The sequence below is a fragment of the Excalfactoria chinensis genome, chromosome Z (genome assembly GCF_039878825.1).
Source record: "Excalfactoria chinensis isolate bCotChi1 chromosome Z, bCotChi1.hap2, whole genome shotgun sequence".
NCBI lineage: Eukaryota > Metazoa > Chordata > Aves > Galliformes > Phasianidae > Excalfactoria > Excalfactoria chinensis.
In genome coordinates, this window is record NC_092857.1 from 66,022,294 (window position 1) to 66,040,513 (window position 18,220).

An 18,220-nucleotide genomic window follows, 5' to 3' on the forward strand; every position below is an offset into this window, starting at 1 on the left:
CCCTGTTCTAACCTGACCTGCTGGGTGGCAACCAGCCCTGAAGCAGGCAGTTGGAACTGGCTGATCTTTAAGATCACTTCCAGCCTAAGCCATTCTGTGGTTCTGTAATGAGTTCAAAAAGTTACTGTGAATTTCTGAATAATTTTAAGGAACAAAAGTACATTGATGTAAATAGAATCTGTGTGGCTGCTGTTCCAAGTGCCAATGTCAGAGGCAGTAAAGGCCCAAAATAACAAGGACTTAAAAGAGGTAATAACTTTATTTTAGGCGGGGGATCTAATACCTTACAGTGTGCAAAAGAAAGTCCAAATTTTTGCAGTAGTTCCTAGCAATCACTGTAGTAAAGGAAAGAATAACAGTACAGTGTCTTCTCTTTTCCTAGAAGCATGAAATTGAAATGAAATTTCTGCCTTTCATTTTTACTTAATGTGCCAGAGAGTGTATCTATAGTTGTTCTTTTGTTAGTTGGGTGTATTTTATTTTTTTCAGAGGAAAGCAAGATATTTTTAAAACTGAAAAACAGAAGGCTGGAAGAGCTGTGTTACTACTGGCAATTTCGTCTGTATGAGATAGAGAAATCACAAGCCCTCCATAGACTAAAGCAGGCAGTGAAGTGTTAAGTGTGGTAGTGTCAAACCAAGCCTGTTGGTGCAAATACGTTGTGCAGAGATATGGCTCAGTCTCTTGGATATGAAGACCCTGCAGAGTGCAGGGAGAAGCATGACCTGTCTCTTCCCTAGATGCTTTCCCTGGAAGTGCTTGAGTGGCAAAGCTTCCTTGTGAGGTGGATCATGCTATTGCCATCACTTTAACAAGCACAATGAAGCAGTAGATAGGTAGGTGATCATTACAGCCCTTCCCTGCACCAGGTTTCTGTGTTTTCTTGCTTTGTAAGGCTGCCACGGGAGAGCCATGCTTTTATTTGTGTATTGAACATGCTCAAGCTTACAGGCAAGATTTGTTTGGCAAAGGAGGATCCTGAAGGTGAGTGGTGCCAGGTGATGGCTCTTTGGATGGCAAGCCAGAGGATGCCATGTGAAATGTGGTATGTCTCTGGAGTGACATCTGGAAGAGGAATCCCATGTATCAGGTCTTTTTCTAATCTTGCCTTTCTAAAATTTGCTTCAATTTTTTTTTTATTTTCCTTGACTTTCCTAGCCATCTGGGGTCAATTAGTACTTAAAACTGTCCTCTTTACAACCACAAGTTAGGTTTTTATTCACTAGAGATGGACAGGGAGAGTAGCCCTGTTTAGCTGAGCCAAATACAGTAGCTGCAAGATCATGCTGAATCAGCATCTATTCAGTCACCTAATCCAGAAACTTGAAGTCTGTAGAGAGAGGCAGCGGTACGAAGGGATGCTGCGATGATAGGTGTCAAGGCTGAACAACTGTAATGGTGCCAGAAGTCTGATATGAACCGACACAGGAGGCAGACTCAGATTCTGAAAACACAGCTGGCTTTTTTTGAAGGTCTTTGCAAAAATAGGATAGTTATTTTTGTCATTGCAACAGGTCTTTCAGAAGTAGTTCCATCAGTGTTTTTCTGCTATGTAACTGCATTTCTCCTAATAGCTGGAAGCAATGACAGAACTATGTTGCTTCTTTTTCCTATGTTCTTAGGTGGGTGATCCAGAAATTATGGTGTTTAATCATAATGTGTTTAAGAACCACATTCCATTTGGTGGGATGGTTGGTCCATGTGTTAGATAGGTGCTACTCTCTCAAGTGTCAGCAGCTTCTCAGAGTTACCCCAGAACACAGCGTGTTAACATAAATGACCTTCTAAATGTTGCATTTATGGTGAAATTCTGCTTGTTGGAGTTGAGCAACTTTCATTTCACTAATTGTAAATAAGTGCTGAACGTCTTTCCCCACTTGGTAGTTCTCTCAGTGGCACCAGCAAAGACAGCAGCACTTATCAAGAGAAGACATCACAGACTGTTGCATGCAATGCATCCAGTTCCAGTGTTTGGGAGTGATATGTGAGAAGCTGTTTCCAGATTTGGGGATTTTTTTTTCGGTGTTGTAGGCAGTAAGCCATCAAAACCTCATTAGTAAGAAGCCACTCCTGTGCTTTTGTGTTTCGGACTTCCTTTTTAGCGGAGATTACATTTTTTGCCACAATGCTCCGGAGTGGAGTTCATTGGGAGATCCTGTTGCCTTTATTTGCAGTTCTTGAAAAACACAAGGCTGCACCCAGAGCTCACACGGGTATTAAGTTAGGAGCCACCTTTGTTTGCTGTGAAAGCAGAGTCCCCTTTGCATCTTGTTACTGCTGAAGGAGCTGGGGTGGGCTGGGGGCAGGGGGAGAGTCCTTTGTACAGTCTGATCCACTTTCAGCAGGAATGCTTTTAGGAGCATAACCATTTGGCAGAAAGTCCTCATCACTGCCTACCTTATGCTCAGGAAGTCGAACAACTCCAGTACGGTGCAAAAGCAGTTGTGACCCCATCCTTCAGGCTCCCTGCCCCCTTCCGTCTGCCCACTCCTACCTGTTTATAGGCTTTGTTGGCTGGGCAGAGAAAAAGAAGCAACCAATTTAATGGCATGAGTGGCATTCAAGATATCGAGGGTGAATCCTGCTTTGCTTTAATCTTTTGCGTCCTGCTTTTTTTTTTTTTTTTTAACTGTACCGCTTGGAGGCACCTTTTGCCATGTGAGATATGTGCAGAAGAACCCTCCTTTTCCTGCCTAAGGGAGGGATCAGTGCAGTGCATGCGGTGAAAATGCAGCTGGGTGGGTGCACAAAATGGTCACACCAAAGTGTTTTTCACTGGTCCTGTGTTTTCAGTTTCCTGGGGAGATGATGAAGTGACTGCAGACATGTTTTCCTTTCGTCTGTGTTGAAGTACTCGGGGCCCAGTACAAGATAGGGCTTTCTCTGTTCTTGGTGTACTATCTGGAGCTAGTTCAAGGCTAAACAGGCTTAAGATTATTACTTTTTTTCGCGTTTTCTCCTCTGTTCTGTGATAATCCCTAATAAAAAATAATTATATCATCTCCTTCTTATGTGTGGTAAGCAGAATTCTGAGCGTATACCTGATTTTGTTCAAGATAGTCCTCTCTGAAGTCTGCATGTGGTGTGTTTTGTTCTCCAGTTTGCAAGAATGACAACATTTCAGGAGCAAGAAAGGAGAATGTAGGAACGAATCGTGAGCTGTTGTAAGGCATAGGCAGGGTCATTGCTACTCTTTAGCATATTTTAAGGATAGAAACAGAGGTCTAAAGAGGTATTATTTGAGTTAGAGTTGTGACAGTATCTCGCAGCTGATGACCCTGAGGCTGCTGATGAAGTTTTACTGGAAATCTTGGTCCAATAGCAAAACTTCCCTAAGTCAGAATGGCAGCAGTTTCAAGTTGACATTGTAATGATGTTTCTTTCATCTCTCACACACTGTGGAAAAAATCAGTGAATTTCAGAAAGTATAGCAAAAGTCTATTCTGAAGTGGAATGGGAAACCTGAAAGATCTGCTATTGATTTCCAGTGAAGGTTTTCTTGGAGGAATGCTAAATCTCCATTTTCTGTCCTCTGTATGAGCACAGTAGTAAAAATCTGGAGCAAGGAGTGGAAAGAATGAAAGGCTGCTAGCAAGAGATGAGTAAGAAGGAATAGGGTTCACTGGAAAGCTATATAAAGAGGGGAAAAATGATCCTAGAGCTTGGAAGACGAGCCAGGCAGCTACGAGTGATGTCAGGCATGCTGGGATGTGTTGAAATGTGAAGCAGGCATTTGAAGATAATGCTTTTTGAGAAGGAGGAGTAATTTCCAGAATGGTACGTGAAGGCTGAGTTTGAACTCAGGAGCACACAGAAAGACAAAATCAATTCAGAAGAGCACGTGTAGTGCAGCCTACCTGCTCCATCCTGGCTGTGTAAGTATGGGCTGGCTTTGAGAAAAGGGACCAAAGGCCAGAAAAGCTGGTAGCTCTGGCTGTGTGCTTGCACCATGGTCTGAGATTGAAAAATACCGGTTAGATCAGGGGTCATTTTAGGTGTATCTGATGAAGGCTGAGAACGCTTTGCGGGGGTGGTTTGCCACTGTGACTTACACAGTAGGAAGTGGTAGATGCTATGAGCAATAGGTCTTTCTCCAAAACCCTTTTTGGTGGCCAGTCTGTGGGCTGCATTGTGTACATCTTGCATAACTGTGGAAAAAAATTAATGGCTGCAGTAGCATAAGTCTGGAATTTTTAAGTGGGCTTGATTTAGTGGCCATTTGCAGTTTTCTACCCTTTTGTTTGGTTTCCTTTGCACATAGGAATAGATACGTAGGCTGAAGCTGATCTAAGCCTTGATAAACATGATAGCTAAGAAGAAAGCTGTTTGTTTTGTTGTATCATCTGATCAGCCTTTACACATCAACTCAGTATATTCACCTGCAGTATGCATCTGCCAGAAAGAATAAGTGTAGCTGAAACTCACCTACCATAAGTTTGTCATAATTCTTAAGTTGAAGAACATTTGTGATCACTAAAATGTAAGACAATAACAGTTGTGAACCCGAGAGTAATCCTCGGCAAGGTTTTCCTGTTGTTTTTCTCAGTGGGGAAAAAATGTTACTGTGGCTATAGCACTCTCAAGTGACCATCTGTCTTTAGAAATGTGTGCAGGGCCTGCACATTTCTCTGCTCGTTGTGTTTAGTTTCTGTGAGTTCTAGTTTGTGCCGTCAAGTGAATTATGTTCTGGACCAAATTACTTGGTGCCCTTTGAAATTCCTCCTGCGAGTCTATTGTAAGTGGCCGTTTGAGCTGGTTGGGTTGTGCAAACTCCCAGGCTAGTTTTGCAGCAACTGAGGGGCTTGGGTGTTGACTGCATACCCAGCTCTCATCTTATTCTTAACCATTTTTTTCTTCTTGCCAGGAGCAAATGCCAGCATGACTAGGATCTGAGGAAGCATCTCTGTGTTCCTACCAGAAGTTTGTGGCTGCAGAGGAGGGGTGCAAGGACAGCGGGAGCGTTTTGAGCTAAAATGGATATCCCCACCGATTTGGTTCCATCCTCCATGATGTCGCAGCCTGAGGTGATTGAGGTGAGGAGATCACAATGAAATTCAGGCAGCTGAGCTGTCTGAACTTCTTTTTCTTTCTATCCCTGCTTTTTTTTTCTCTCTCTCTCAGTTTTGAGTCATCGAGGGAATTTTCCCTGAAACGTTGTATGAAAGACACTCATCATTTGCTAAGAATGTTGTTATACTTTGAGGCATGACACTGTGTTATACTGCTATTTGTAGAAGAAAAGATATGACATATTATGATCTATATTGTTTCCATGTAGGCATTCCCTGCCATGTGGTTTGATTTTACTGTGCATAATGAATACAGAGTTGAAGAAGGCCGCAATGGGGTTCAGTTGGAATAAAACCATGGGAGATTTCAGGTTCAGTGCTCTTGTCAGAAGATCTACAGTTCTAAGCCAAAACCATCAATAAAATTAATAATATACTTACAATTACTAACAATTACTAATCTTACTTTCATGAGTCAAAGTGCGTGCTTAAGACTTGATATTTATAAATACCTAAGTGATTTCTTCAGCTCCATGCACTGAACACCATGTACTTGTTCCTGCTTGTGAAGTAAATATTACAAACAGAAAAAGAGATGTTAGGCCCAAGGAAGGTTTTATCTTGGAAAGTCCCTTTGACTTGAGACCCAGGTGTCTGTTGGAACTTAAAACTTTTAAAGATATATACTTTACTGAACATCAAACCACAGCTGGTTAAGTTGGGTGATACCATCAGAAAATAGGCAATCTAACATTTCCTTTTCTTTTTTTTTTTTTTTCCTTTTGCTAAAGATCTTTTGACTTGGGAGAACTGAATCTCTTAGCAGTGAGCACCAAGAAATGCTGCAGTCTGCAGAGATCCCTGGACCTCTGTGAAGCTGCAAAAATCCTACTAATGGGTGGTGGAGCTGAACCTGAGACTTTTTTTAGGGGGAATTCTTTGTGCTCCTTTTCTTCCTGGATTTCAGATGAAGAGCTAGTACGTTTTAAAACTATTTTTGTTGCTTTTCAAGTCTGTGTTAGTGTCAGAGAAGGATTTTATCTCTTTGCTAGCAGGTCAGTACACCTGGCAGGAAGGAGATCCTGCATGGCTGTGTTGCAGGGTGCTTGGCCACTGATGGACTCTTCTGCCTTCCTGGAGAAAGGCTCCCTCATCCCATCCCCTGCATGCTCTGAAAGGCACTTGAACTACTGACTCCATGGGTTCTTTCTTCACAAGCTTCTTGGTGTGTAAGAAATGTGTGCAGCTGTTCAGAAGTTGCTGTTCAGGATAAATGCCTTCTTGAGAAAATAAAGTCAAATGTGGTATAAGAACGAGTGGGAGAAAAGCTATCACTTTTAAAGGGTTTGATTGAAAATGGCATCCTAAACTACATGGTCACAGTTCTGTTGCATTTACCATAAATGCACACTTTGGAAGTATGTGCAGGGACGTTCTGCTGAGTATATCATGCACAGGATCTGGATCTCTAGACCAAAGACAAGAAGCAAGAAGATTATACTGGACATTGGCTGGTAACACAGATGCGTTAGTTGAAAATACTAGTGATAGGTGGGTAGTTGGACTGATTGATCTGAGAGGTCCTTTCCAGCCTTGGTGATTCTGTGATTCTGTGGCTCTTCCTTCCATGTCCAGGTTTCAGAGGCCGTTCTTCCATAGGATGTGACCCTGGGAGCAAAAACAAAATGGCAACAGGTAGCAAAGGAAAGACTGGTATCTTGATGTGGGTTGTAAAATAGTATTCTCTGAACCTGTTACTGTAAAAGCAGATTCCAGTTTCACAGATGATACCCACATGGGAAGATTTAAGTGCATGTGTGAATTCCCCACAGCTTTCAGTAAGCCTTGCTGGTTATGATGATTACAGGACTACAACCTCTGCAAAGGAGAAATGGCTCCAAAAAGCCAGCCTGGAGACTTGTGTTGCTGAGGGTGAGGAACAGAAAAGGACATTGTAACACATCTTAAGGGGGAGATCATTAGGTGGAATTACTGAGGTGAAGCAGCTTCCTAGTGAATGGACTTGCCTTTAGCATTTGTGCTAAATGAACATTAAAATGAGCTTTGTTTATTGTTTAGGAAAAAATGCATCTGTTAGAATGCTGCTTTTTCTACAGCACATTATTTTTCCTTTTAAAACTAAGCTGATACCACAGTCAGCTGCAGAAGACATTTAGGGGCTAATGTTTTAAAGATTAAAAAAATAAAACAACTTGGAAGTAGCTTTGCATGCTTTCTACGTGAGCTAGATGGCATCTCATTTATTATTAAGAAAGAAAAAGAAAAAAAAATAAGTGTTTTGCTACTTTACTTCAACTTTTTATTTTTTTATTATTTTTTATTTTATCTTTTAGCATTAAATCTTTTCTTTAGTGTTACCAGGATGGTTGGTTTCCTTTTGTCTGGACACTTTAGCATTATAAATAAGTATAAATGTACTTGTCACAGAAACAAATACTCCTTTGATTGTCATCAGTCCTTTAAGTGCACAAGGACAAGCAAGAATAGGCTGTTACCACGCAGGATAATCCCAGAGACCTCAGCAGTGCTTTTTGTAGTCCAGAGCCCACTTTGACAGGTTTTGGCTTTGGCTTGATCCTACAGATGCTTGTGGTGACACCGCAATGGGGAAGTGTTTGCTAATTTAATTGAAATCGGCATTTTTCATGCAGTTCGTTTTCTGAGTCAACAAAAAGGCTCAGATTTTGGAAAGGTTTTTGAAAGTTGCTCCTTAATACCAGGTGTAACATTGCTGCTACTTTCTTATTGCCAGTCAGTCAGCACAAGAAGGGATTTTGATGCATCTCTACAAGCCTATACTGAAGCAACACTTGTTTTCTACAGTAACTTCTCTTGATATCCTCCCACACACTGATCTCTCTGAAGCTCTGCTCCAACCTTCTTTCCCCCTCCAGCATTCACCGGAGATAAGGACTTAATGCTTCTTGGCCATGTTTAACTGTGAAGGATAAAAAAGTTTCAAGGTCATTTGACTGACTGCAGCTGAGATGTGGAATAGAAAATGGTCCTGGGACAGCACTCCTGATCTATCAAACAAGTCAATTAAAAGAAAAATTGCCATATTTAACAGTCCTTTTTTTTTTTTTTTTTTGGTGACGGAGTTTTCTTGTAAGGCTGAGTCTATTGATTGCAAGCAAGACACAAACTGCTCTGTTCCTTAAGAGAGAGAAACAACAAAATTACAAAACTTTCTGTTTTTTTATTTATTTTTATTTCTTTGCAAATCTGACAACTTCATGCTTCAGCTCTGTAGGTGCGAGAAGATAACAGAAACCTGACTGGTCTGATAATGCAGAAAAGCAGAAAGTTAAAGGAGGCTGCAGGAAACATTTAATATCCCCGAGGGCTTTGCGTTTTGCAAAGAGGAAACACAACAAGTGGTGATCTAAACAGAGCAATTTACTCTGCAGAGTGATTAGTATCTTCTTTTCTTGTGAACGGCATGAGATGAACTCTGCTATAAAAGCTTTGAAGACGAAATGAAGTGAGCCTTACTTGTTTAATGAAATAGAGACTTCCAGCAGTGCTTCAGAAATGCTTAAAACAAGAAAACAACAAAATTCATCACTCTCTCTTTGCTTTTGCCAGCAGTGGATTCTACCAGCCAAATGCTAGAAGTAAATGAATACATTTAAATAACCGCCTTGCAGCTGTTCCAAAAAGAAACCCATAGCAGATTCCATTATAGTGTCCTTTCATGGCTGCGTGGTTACCAGAGCCAAAAACCACTTCTTCCACTCAGTGCCACTGAATACTTCTTTATTTTCCTTTCCTTTTGTTGAAATTAGAGTTGAAGAAGTTTAAGCTACCTGTGCCACAGAATGGTCATCCTCGGCAGCTTTTTCCTCTTTACACTGGTGCCTGAGAACAGGCTCCTGTGGGGTGGCACAGCTGTCATCACCCATTTCCACAGCAAAACCCAGCATGTTTCACATTTTGCATTTGCTGCCCAAATTTCTGCAGATGGTACAGGCACTGCATTTCTCTTCCCTTCAAAGTGACTAAACAGATTAACCTCCATACCAAAACAGACCTCTGGGGTGGTGATTAAGGTAAATGAGAGAACAAAAAGGAAATGGTCAGACAGGAAGAAGCAAACAGTTTGTGGTTGGAGATACACCTACCCAAGTACAGGCAGACACCATCAGGAAAATTTAAACAAAAATATGTTTGGGTTTTTTTTGTTTGGGGTTTTGTTTTCTTTTGTTTTTGGATTTTTGACTTTTTTTGTGATAGTAAATGAAATCGTCTGGTGTTTAAAGTACGATTCCAGTTGTTCAAAATGGACCAATACAGGCAGCTTCTTGGTACAGTATGTGCATGTTACTGACAGGGAGACCATTCCTGCCTGAGCCCTGAGCGAGAAAGCTTTTTCTTTCTGTGCTTATACATTTCATAAGAGTGCATCAAAGCAAAAGAAACCAAAACTATTCGATGTGTATTTCAAGAAGTATATATATATGTGTTTGCAGCAGTAAATGCAAGACGGTCCCCTTCCCATTTTGAAATCTTGGTTTCCAGCCCACAGTGAAATGTGCAGGTCTCGTTAACATAATTCTGAATAAGCATTTTGTTTGTAGGCTAACCTCTCCCAAGTGCTAGCAGGACTGGTTTGCTCCGTGAGGAGCGATGGAAGGTGTGCCCTGGAGATGCAAACAGCCCCAGTCGCCTCCAGAATTTTTTCAGCATAAAAGACCGGTCTTTCAGCTGCTGGAGCCAAAAGCTCATCCCCAGCTTGGCTCGTAGAGCACCAAACTCGGCCTGAGGGATGCACGCTTTGTTTCATTATGTATGGGAACTCAGTTGGGATGTTGGAGGAGTGGGTTTTGTGGAGGCTTGTTCAGTTTGTTTCTTGTTTTGTTCCGTTTTGTTTTGTTCTGTTTTCCCTCTGGTTTATTCCCCTTTGAAGGTTTCTAAGGCATCACACATGGAGCAAAAGCTCTTTCCTCCTGGGGCTGGGTAGGCCTGTCCTGAGCTGCCCTTGATGCAGGAATAACTAAACAGGTCAGATGTCGGCTGCGATGATCAAGTTAAGAGTTAGGCAGGAGGGCATCACGTGATGTATTGAAGAAGTCTGGTGTATGTCATAGCACACATTTTTTTTAAAGTGTAAGAGGAAGCATATTCCAGTAGACATATTAGTTGATGGAATGTAATCACCTTGCTGTGTTTCCCACAAAGCCAAGAGGTACTGGGCCTGTACCAGGAGGCCTTGCTGAGCTCCCTCTGACAAGGAGGAAGGGACAGCTGGAAAGTTCAAGCAGTCAGGAAAGCTCCTCTAGAGGAGAGTGAAACTCAAGGAGCTTCACAAAAACTCTTTACATAGTGTGCATGGAACATCCAGCCTCAACATTCTGCGAGACGTGCTCAATCTTGTCTTTCCAATTAGTGTGTTTTTGCTCTATCTCTGCATTGTAGTGATGGCATCTCTTTGAGAGGAGCTTGGAAGGCAGAATCAGGGCAGCAGAGAAGTGCTGAGTGGTCTGGGAGCAAGTAATCAATGCTCAAGCCATTCAGCTAATGGAAGGGGAAGTGTGGTGATGTGGAACTCCACCCTGAATCAATTGGTCCAATAAGTTCAAAAACATTCATCAGAGCATGTAGGTACAGCTTGGAAAGGATTCAGTCTATATGAAAACGTTGGGTCTGTGGGAAGTGAACAATGAAACAGCAGGGCCTAAATTACATGATATGTTGCTGGAGTGATGGCTTCACTCTCTGTCTTCTGTTGGATGTTTTTTTCCAGTTCGGTTAGCTTTTTAATTTCCTAAATCTCCTTATGCAGTGAAAGGAGTTGTATTTGCATATGCATGCTTCTTTCATGCAGCTGAAGAAAAAGCAGAAGTTTGGATCAAGAGAGCTAGCAATCTGTGGGCCTGCTGGAAAAGTGTTTCTCACCATCACTGCTCTGAACTAATGAGAAATCATGTCTGAATGGCATGACTCCTGATCTGTCTATCCTGAAAAGTTGTACTGTTGAGTCTGGGCATTTCAGACTGGATAGTTAGCTTCCAGAGGAAAAGAATTTTTAGCTTTTGCTGGACTTCAAGCTCTTGCCCGTTCTGTTTTTTCAGTCTTCAAAAGCTATTTTTGACCTTGATTTTGTAGTAATCACAGTGAATAAGCACTAAAGTAAGTCAACACCCTTCTTGGTTTTATAGTCGATCTGTGGAGGTTGATGTAATCATAGCTTCCATCAGGATCCGTGTCACTTGTGAATTATACCTTCCAGCAACAAAACTGCTTCTTTTTCCGGTGTTGCTGGGTCTCTTTGGTGCCACGAGTGCTTAGATAGGTTAGGTTACCCTTTTCAGGTGCAAGCTGCTGGATAGCCCAGGACTTCTCAGTTCAATTTGTACTAGCTGCAGTATCTATTAGATCTGAAACTCAGCAGTAGAATCAACTACAAAAGTGTTCTTAAGATGCTGCCACAGTGTCTATGTATTATTTTTTTCTTAATCACGTCACGGCAGAATTAAAGGGATCTCCTTGCAAAGGGATTGATTTTCTCCTACTTTTTCAGCTGTGAGAAATGAAAAATGTTTCTATTGAAATGAGGAAGTGGCTTGCTGTGACTGAACCACCAAATCTAACATTCAGATTTTATACCAGTCTATCAGACAATTAATGCAGTTCTGGAAGGGGTATGTGAAGATCTGCTATGTCTTGGTGGTAATTACTTCATTTTACAGACATAAATAATTGCATAAGGCTTTGATGAATCAGTTCCCTTGTCTCAAGAGTTTCTTGATTTTGACATGTTGGGTTAATGGCCCCTATCAAGCTCTTATACTTAAAGGAAATACCTTTCTTTTTATCCCTTTACTTTCAAACCTCTTGTTACCTCTGCATTCTCAGCAACAGATTATGCTTTTCATTAGATAGTGGAGAGATTTTTCTTGCAAATTGGATTTTTTTCCTCATCTGTTACAGCTTTACTTCTATAAAGTCCGTGGTTTAGCAATTGCAGCTTGAGAAATTATTCACATATTGATTCAATTATTCCTGAATGTACTCGTCTGTGCTTCTTTTAAAGATATTCTTAATTGATACCCTTTTTGTGGATTTTGAAATTGGCAGTTTCCCCAAGTTTTTTCTGCTCTAGCCTTCCTGGTATGTTGGTAAATTTCAGAGTATTTAGCCAAATTTATAGCATACTGTTGCTTCTCTCTTCAGTGCTTGCTGTTCTAAAGATAGAGCTGTAAGCCACCTATTGCTATTTTGGAGTACTAACTCACCATTCCCAATTCTGCTTTTCCTCTGAAATGTTTTCTGGGTTTCTGGATAACACTGAGAATGATAAATATTATTTTTGGGATCCAAGGGCAACTACCTCAGAATTAAAAGCTCATCCTGTATAAGATGAGTCTCCACTGAGTCTCATAAACTTCAAGGAGATTGCATGCAAGTTGAATGACTTCTGCAAATTTGAGGTCTCTGGCTTTCACTTGGTATATCATACTATGCAGAACTGTCATCTTCCTCAGACTTCCTTGCCAGATTATTGGCTTTTCATCTTCTCATTGTGTTCTAGGTAAGAAAACAGCAGTGTGTCAAGGTTAATTCAGTATGAGGGGAAAGGAGAGAAGCAGACTGCATTTGGAAGGGTTAAAATATTTTAAAGTGTTCACTTGGATATGGAAACATTTTTGTGGCTTCCAAGTTTTAAAGGCTCTGTAAAAGTCAGACCTTAGTATTCTAAGAATGTTCATCTCTCTTTCTCTCAGCGAGAAACAAGTGTGCCCATATTCTTGGTGGGGGGAAGTCTTTTGGGGTTTTTCCTTAAGTGAATTAAGGATCTTTGCAAACTCTCAGATTGCAGGGGTTTATAAGCTGATCATCTGCCCTTCAAGCACCTTGTGCTGACTTCATTTGGACAGCATCAGTCAGTGCATCTTGCACCCTACCCTTCACCAGGTGCACAGCCCTCCCCACTTGGGCTGCCACTCACCACCAAGCTCCCTTCTCACCTTTCTGCTCTGGGCAGCCATTGCCTTCTCCACTCCAGTCTCTCCTGTAAGAGGTGAAGGTGACAAAGAGCTGCTCACCCAAGAACATCCCATCAGCAGGACTGCCCCACACCTTGGTCCAGTTCCTTACCTCACTCTTTCCACTGTGCTGGAGGGGCCAGGGAAGCAGAAGGCTGGATCAAGCACCAAACACTGGAGATGAAGTCACATTTCTTCTCAGTCTTCCCACTACTGCCCTAGTAACATGGCTGTGAACCATCACAGGAGAGGAGCTGAGGGGACGCAAGTAGCAGATAGTGGCTGGAGGTGCCAGTGCCAAGGGAGTATTCTCAGGGCAGATGAATAAGTGTTGGCTGTAGAAGAAGGTTGAGTTTTATTTATTAAGTGCTGGTGCCAGATTTCCTGGTCTGTGTGTGCTGTGTTGTGGTTGTGACTGGGTTTTGTGTTTTTAAGAGACTTAACCCCATGTACTCAGGATTTTCTTCTTTGACTTGGGACAACTGTGTCTCGAGTATTAAATCAACCTCTTCTGTTTAGAGGAGGCTTTGATTTCGGCCTGCTGTTACTCCATTTTCGTTTATCTATCTTGTTGGTTTATAATTCAGATGTTTTCCTGCACAGATGTGTCGTTGGGGTTTAGTTAACGTAGGCAATTTGCAGCTCCGTTTGTTTTAAACTTCTGTTGAGATATACTAAGTGGATGAGGTAAGTCTGGGGGCACTGCACATCTGGCTTACCCAGGCAATGAAACACACTGAGTGAAACTTCAGGAAATTAAAATATAAACTTCCCTGCCCCTTTTCCTGCAGGGACAGGAGAGGGACTGAGTCTGCCTGCTTGCATGTGCCGTTGTAGGATGTTAACACTTTCAGTACTCTGGGGTACATTATATTTCCTTTTACTCAAGCCTTTGCCTCCAGACAGCAGCATCACGCATAAATGGGATGCCTTGGGATCTCTGTATGCTTGTGACCTGTGAGGTCAAAACTTTCCTGTTGGATATCTGCTGGCATCTGAGAAAGCTGATCGTCTGGAAGTCCCCTGTCTGAACTTTGGTCAGCGACCAACATGTTCCTTATTACTCCCACAAACAGACCCATTTATTACAGTACCTGGAAACTCCACTGGTGGACATAAATCAGCTCCCAGTTCAAATCTCAGAAGCAAGCACCTGCACAACCAAGATCCTGATACACCACTCTTTCCCCTGGGACTGAAAAGATTGCTCTTAAATGAGGATTCCAAGCTTGAGATTATCACAGCCTGAACACAAAACTTCTTTCAGAATCCTTTACACCAGCAGAGCATTTTGTTCAAAATGAGAGAAGAAAAAGGTCGGCGTCGTGCTGTTAATCCAGGGTTATTCAGGCACTGTCCTGTTTTCAAACCTAACAGGGCTCAGTCTGTGACATTTTACATACTCTTATGTGCATTGCATTTGTTCATCCCTGGCTTGGCATTCTGTGAATGAGACAAATGCACTGCGCTTGGTGCGTGTTACAGTGAGCCTTGTCTTGTTTCACATTTCATATGAGGAGAGCAGGGCGGGTGCTACAATATCAGGGCAGTATTTCGAAGTCTAAGCCCGTATGCAAAATGAAATTGAAACAAGGGAGAAAGGAAAGGAGTACCTACCACGTTTCGATTTTCTACAGTTAAATTGTGCGTTCTGCCAGGTGTTTTTTGCCTCTCTCAGCAGGAGCAACAGCAGAGTGAAAATTGTCAAGTATGGGCAGCAGCCAGCTGCAGGAAAAAATTAGATCAATAAACACATGGACAAAGAGAGAATTTATTCAGGATAACATTCACTAGAGTTTGGAGTCCTGACCTCCTCTGCAATTGAAATTGCAAGACTGCATCCAAATATTCCTATAGAGGGCAAAAACCAGGCCATTCACATAATTAATGCAGATGTTGGCAAGCTTTTATAAGGGCCACTAATTCATTCCTATGACTTCCTCCCTCCCTCAAGGCTTCTTATACTTGACCTGTTATTACCACACAGTCCTTAAGCAAAGAATTAAAGCCAGATGTCTCTAAGTCTCCCTTTGTTAAGCATGCTTTGTAAATCAGTTTTTCTGGGCAGTGGAGAAATCCTATATGAGAACTTTTAAAAATTCTTAAATAATTAAGGCTGAAAGGTTTTTAACCTAAGAGTTGATGTATCCTAGAGGAGCAATTTAAGTTTTATAGTCAGTGTGCTGAGAAGTACTGTTTACTCTAGTTCTTAATTATCCCGGGCTTGCAAATGCTTCTGATCAACGTTTAGGTTAGAATTAAAATCATTTTTGGAAAAAGCTTTTTCTGTCCCACAGATCTAGCTGTTACGTAAAGCATTTGGGTTATGGATGGAAGGGTTTGTATACCGCTTCCTTGGAATTAGCTTAGTTGTGTTGACAAATAGGTGAAACTAAAGAGAAATAGCTTTGAGTAATTCTAAGGAAATCTTTCATCAGATACTACTTTTAACTGGAGCGCAATTACTAATGCTGTTTCCTAATTGTGTACATTTTTAGTTTCAACCTGAAGGTTGTTTTAGCTTGAAGCGTTTCCTTCAGAATAGTTGGAACAGTCCAAAACTTGGGTGGTTTTTTTTTGTTTGTTTGTTGCATGTTTTAATGGGAAGAAATTTTTACATTTTGATTTGATCTGTTATTTGTTTGGACGTAATACTTGCTTTCTTGCTAAGACTCCTCTTTTTCTGCATTGACAAAAACAAACATGAATTTCGGTGAGTGGAGTTTTGACAGCAGTAAAACCAAAGACAGTTTTCCTGAGTCTCTTCAGATGGAGACACAAACTTCTTGGTGGTTTTCTTTTTATTACCATTTCATTCTTGAGATCTTTCTGATAAACCACTCTAAACAAGGATCCCATATATTAGACCGAAGAGTTTCTTTTTGTGAGATTTGCCTTTTGGGAATTGCACTTTGAGTAATTGATGATAATAGAACAAGAAGAAATGTCCCTGATGGAGATCTGAGTGAACCAAAACTTCCTGGGAAGTGCAGTAACTTTTCTTCCTCTTTGAGGAACTTGTCATATATCACAGCTACCGCCAAACAATGCTTTTATGCACTCATAACATAAACAAAGTGTTCTGTCACAGAGTTAATTTCTTTTAATTATGAATTGTATGCCTGTCTCACTAAGTGTGTTTTTCAGCAGGTCTGCCTGGACAGAAGCTCTAATGTTTATTATGTAATTTACAGCTATGTCAGAAATCATGCTCATTCCCAGAGCAGATGGAAGTATTTCTGGTTGTTTCTAATCTGGTTGCAGTTACTAGACTCCTCAGAGCAATCGTTTGTGATTTCTGGAATGCTGTTTGTTCTGGAAAAGTAAATTTGTTCAGAAACATGTTCCCTTTCTGCCTCCACTGCCTCTCCCTGCTCTCTCTGCATGCCTTGTCCATTGAGGCAATCATATGTTTTCAGTTCTGATGTCGTTCTTTTTCTCTCTTTCCCCACCCCCCCTCTTCTTGCAGTCCACAGCCATGAGTGAACCACAGTGCTACTACAATGAAACCATTGCCTTCTTTTATAACCGGAGTGGAAAATATCTAGCCACTGAATGGAACACTGTCAGCAAGCTCGTAATGGGCTTGGGGATTACCGTCTGCATCTTCATCATGCTGGCCAACCTCTTGGTTATGGTGGCTATTTATGTCAACCGCCGATTCCACTTTCCTATTTATTACTTAATGGCCAACTTAGCTGCTGCGGACTTTTTTGCAGGGCTGGCCTACTTTTACTTAATGTTTAACACGGGACCTAATACTAGAAGACTGACTGTAAGCACCTGGCTTCTCCGTCAGGGTCTCATTGACACTAGCCTGACAGCCTCTGTGGCCAATCTGTTGGCCATTGCTATCGAGCGGCACATTACAGTCTTTCGCATGCAGCTACATACTCGGATGAGCAACCGGCGAGTGGTGGTGGTAATTGTTGTTATCTGGACTATGGCCATCGTAATGGGCGCCATACCAAGTGTCGGATGGAACTGTATTTGTGATATCACTCACTGCTCCAACATGGCACCGCTCTATAGTGACTCCTACCTGGTCTTCTGGGCTATTTTCAACCTGGTCACTTTTGTGGTCATGGTAGTCCTATATGCTCATATCTTTGGGTATGTCCGCCAAAGGACTATGAGAATGTCCAGACACAGTTCTGGACCTCGCAGGAATCGGGACACCATGATGAGCCTCCTGAAGACTGTGGTCATTGTGCTTGGTAAGTGTTTACTTTGTCCCCTCTACCTTTCCCCCTTTGTTTCTTACCAGGTGATTGCAGTAATGCATGTCCAGCTTCTAGGAGGTCAGCATCATTCGCAAGATAGTAGAAGAGGTAGGGGCAATAAGAAGCCTCATCATTCATTACTTAGTGGGTATTATCAAGCTTTTATGGAAAAGGATATCAGAGATGTGGTCACCCAGCCATGTAGATGAAACTGATGAAAATAACAGGACCTTGACACATAAGGGCTTTGTGGAGCAATGCAAGTTTAAAACCTTTTCTAGCAGCTTGTTACAGGCTCTGTTCACCTATTGGCATGGGAAGATGCCAAATGAGGAGGGTCCATTATACACTGAAATACCTCTGCTTTCCTTTTGCCAACCTAAAAGTGATGTATGTATTACAGCAGTATTTTGTGTCTGAAATAAAAGAAGGAGCTACCGGCTCTTGTTGAAAGGATGCTCAACAAGGAGTAATTGCCTATAACCTGAACACAGGAAGTTCCATACTAACATGTGGAAGAATTTCTTTACGGTAAGGATGGAGCACTGAAAAACACTGCCCAGAGAGGTTGTGCAGTCTCCTTCTCTGGAGATATCCAAGTCCTGCCTGGATGCCTATCTGAGTGACCCACTATAGGGTACCTGCCTTAGTAGGAGGGTTGGACGCAATGATCTCTTGAGGTCCCTTCCAACCCCTACAATTCTGTGATTCTGTGATTTCATGTGTTAAACAAGACTTTATTTACAGTATGCTCATGTCTCTGCTGAATGGTTTGGCACATCTAAAGTACTTGTCCTTTTATTTATAGGGAAAGATATAACATGAGGTATTGGTACAGTTCTCTGGAGGTCCCTAAAGTTCAGGGCTTGGCAAATGAGGAAACAACAAGCAAATATTGTAATGCACTTTAAGTCTAAAGGTTTCTGTCTTTTTGGACAAGTGTATTTGGTTTGATCTTAGATTCTCTGCCATCTTATGC

The 18,220-nt window shown here is 41.6% G+C and overlaps 1 protein-coding gene across 6 annotated transcripts in view; it reads left to right on the forward strand.

Moving 5' to 3' along the window:
* The window catches only part of LPAR1 (lysophosphatidic acid receptor 1), a 68,923-nt gene that overhangs the window by 18,405 nt on the left and 32,298 nt on the right, over positions 1-18,220 (forward strand). For all 6 annotated transcript variants that reach the window (XM_072360098.1, XM_072360097.1, XM_072360099.1 and 3 more), the window contains exons 2-3: positions 4,865-5,033; positions 16,488-17,235. In XM_072360098.1, the coding sequence (XP_072216199.1) occupies positions 4,974-5,033; positions 16,488-17,235 (808 nt within the window). In that variant the 5' untranslated portion in view covers positions 4,865-4,973. The remainder of the gene's footprint in view (positions 1-4,864; positions 5,034-16,487; positions 17,236-18,220) is intronic.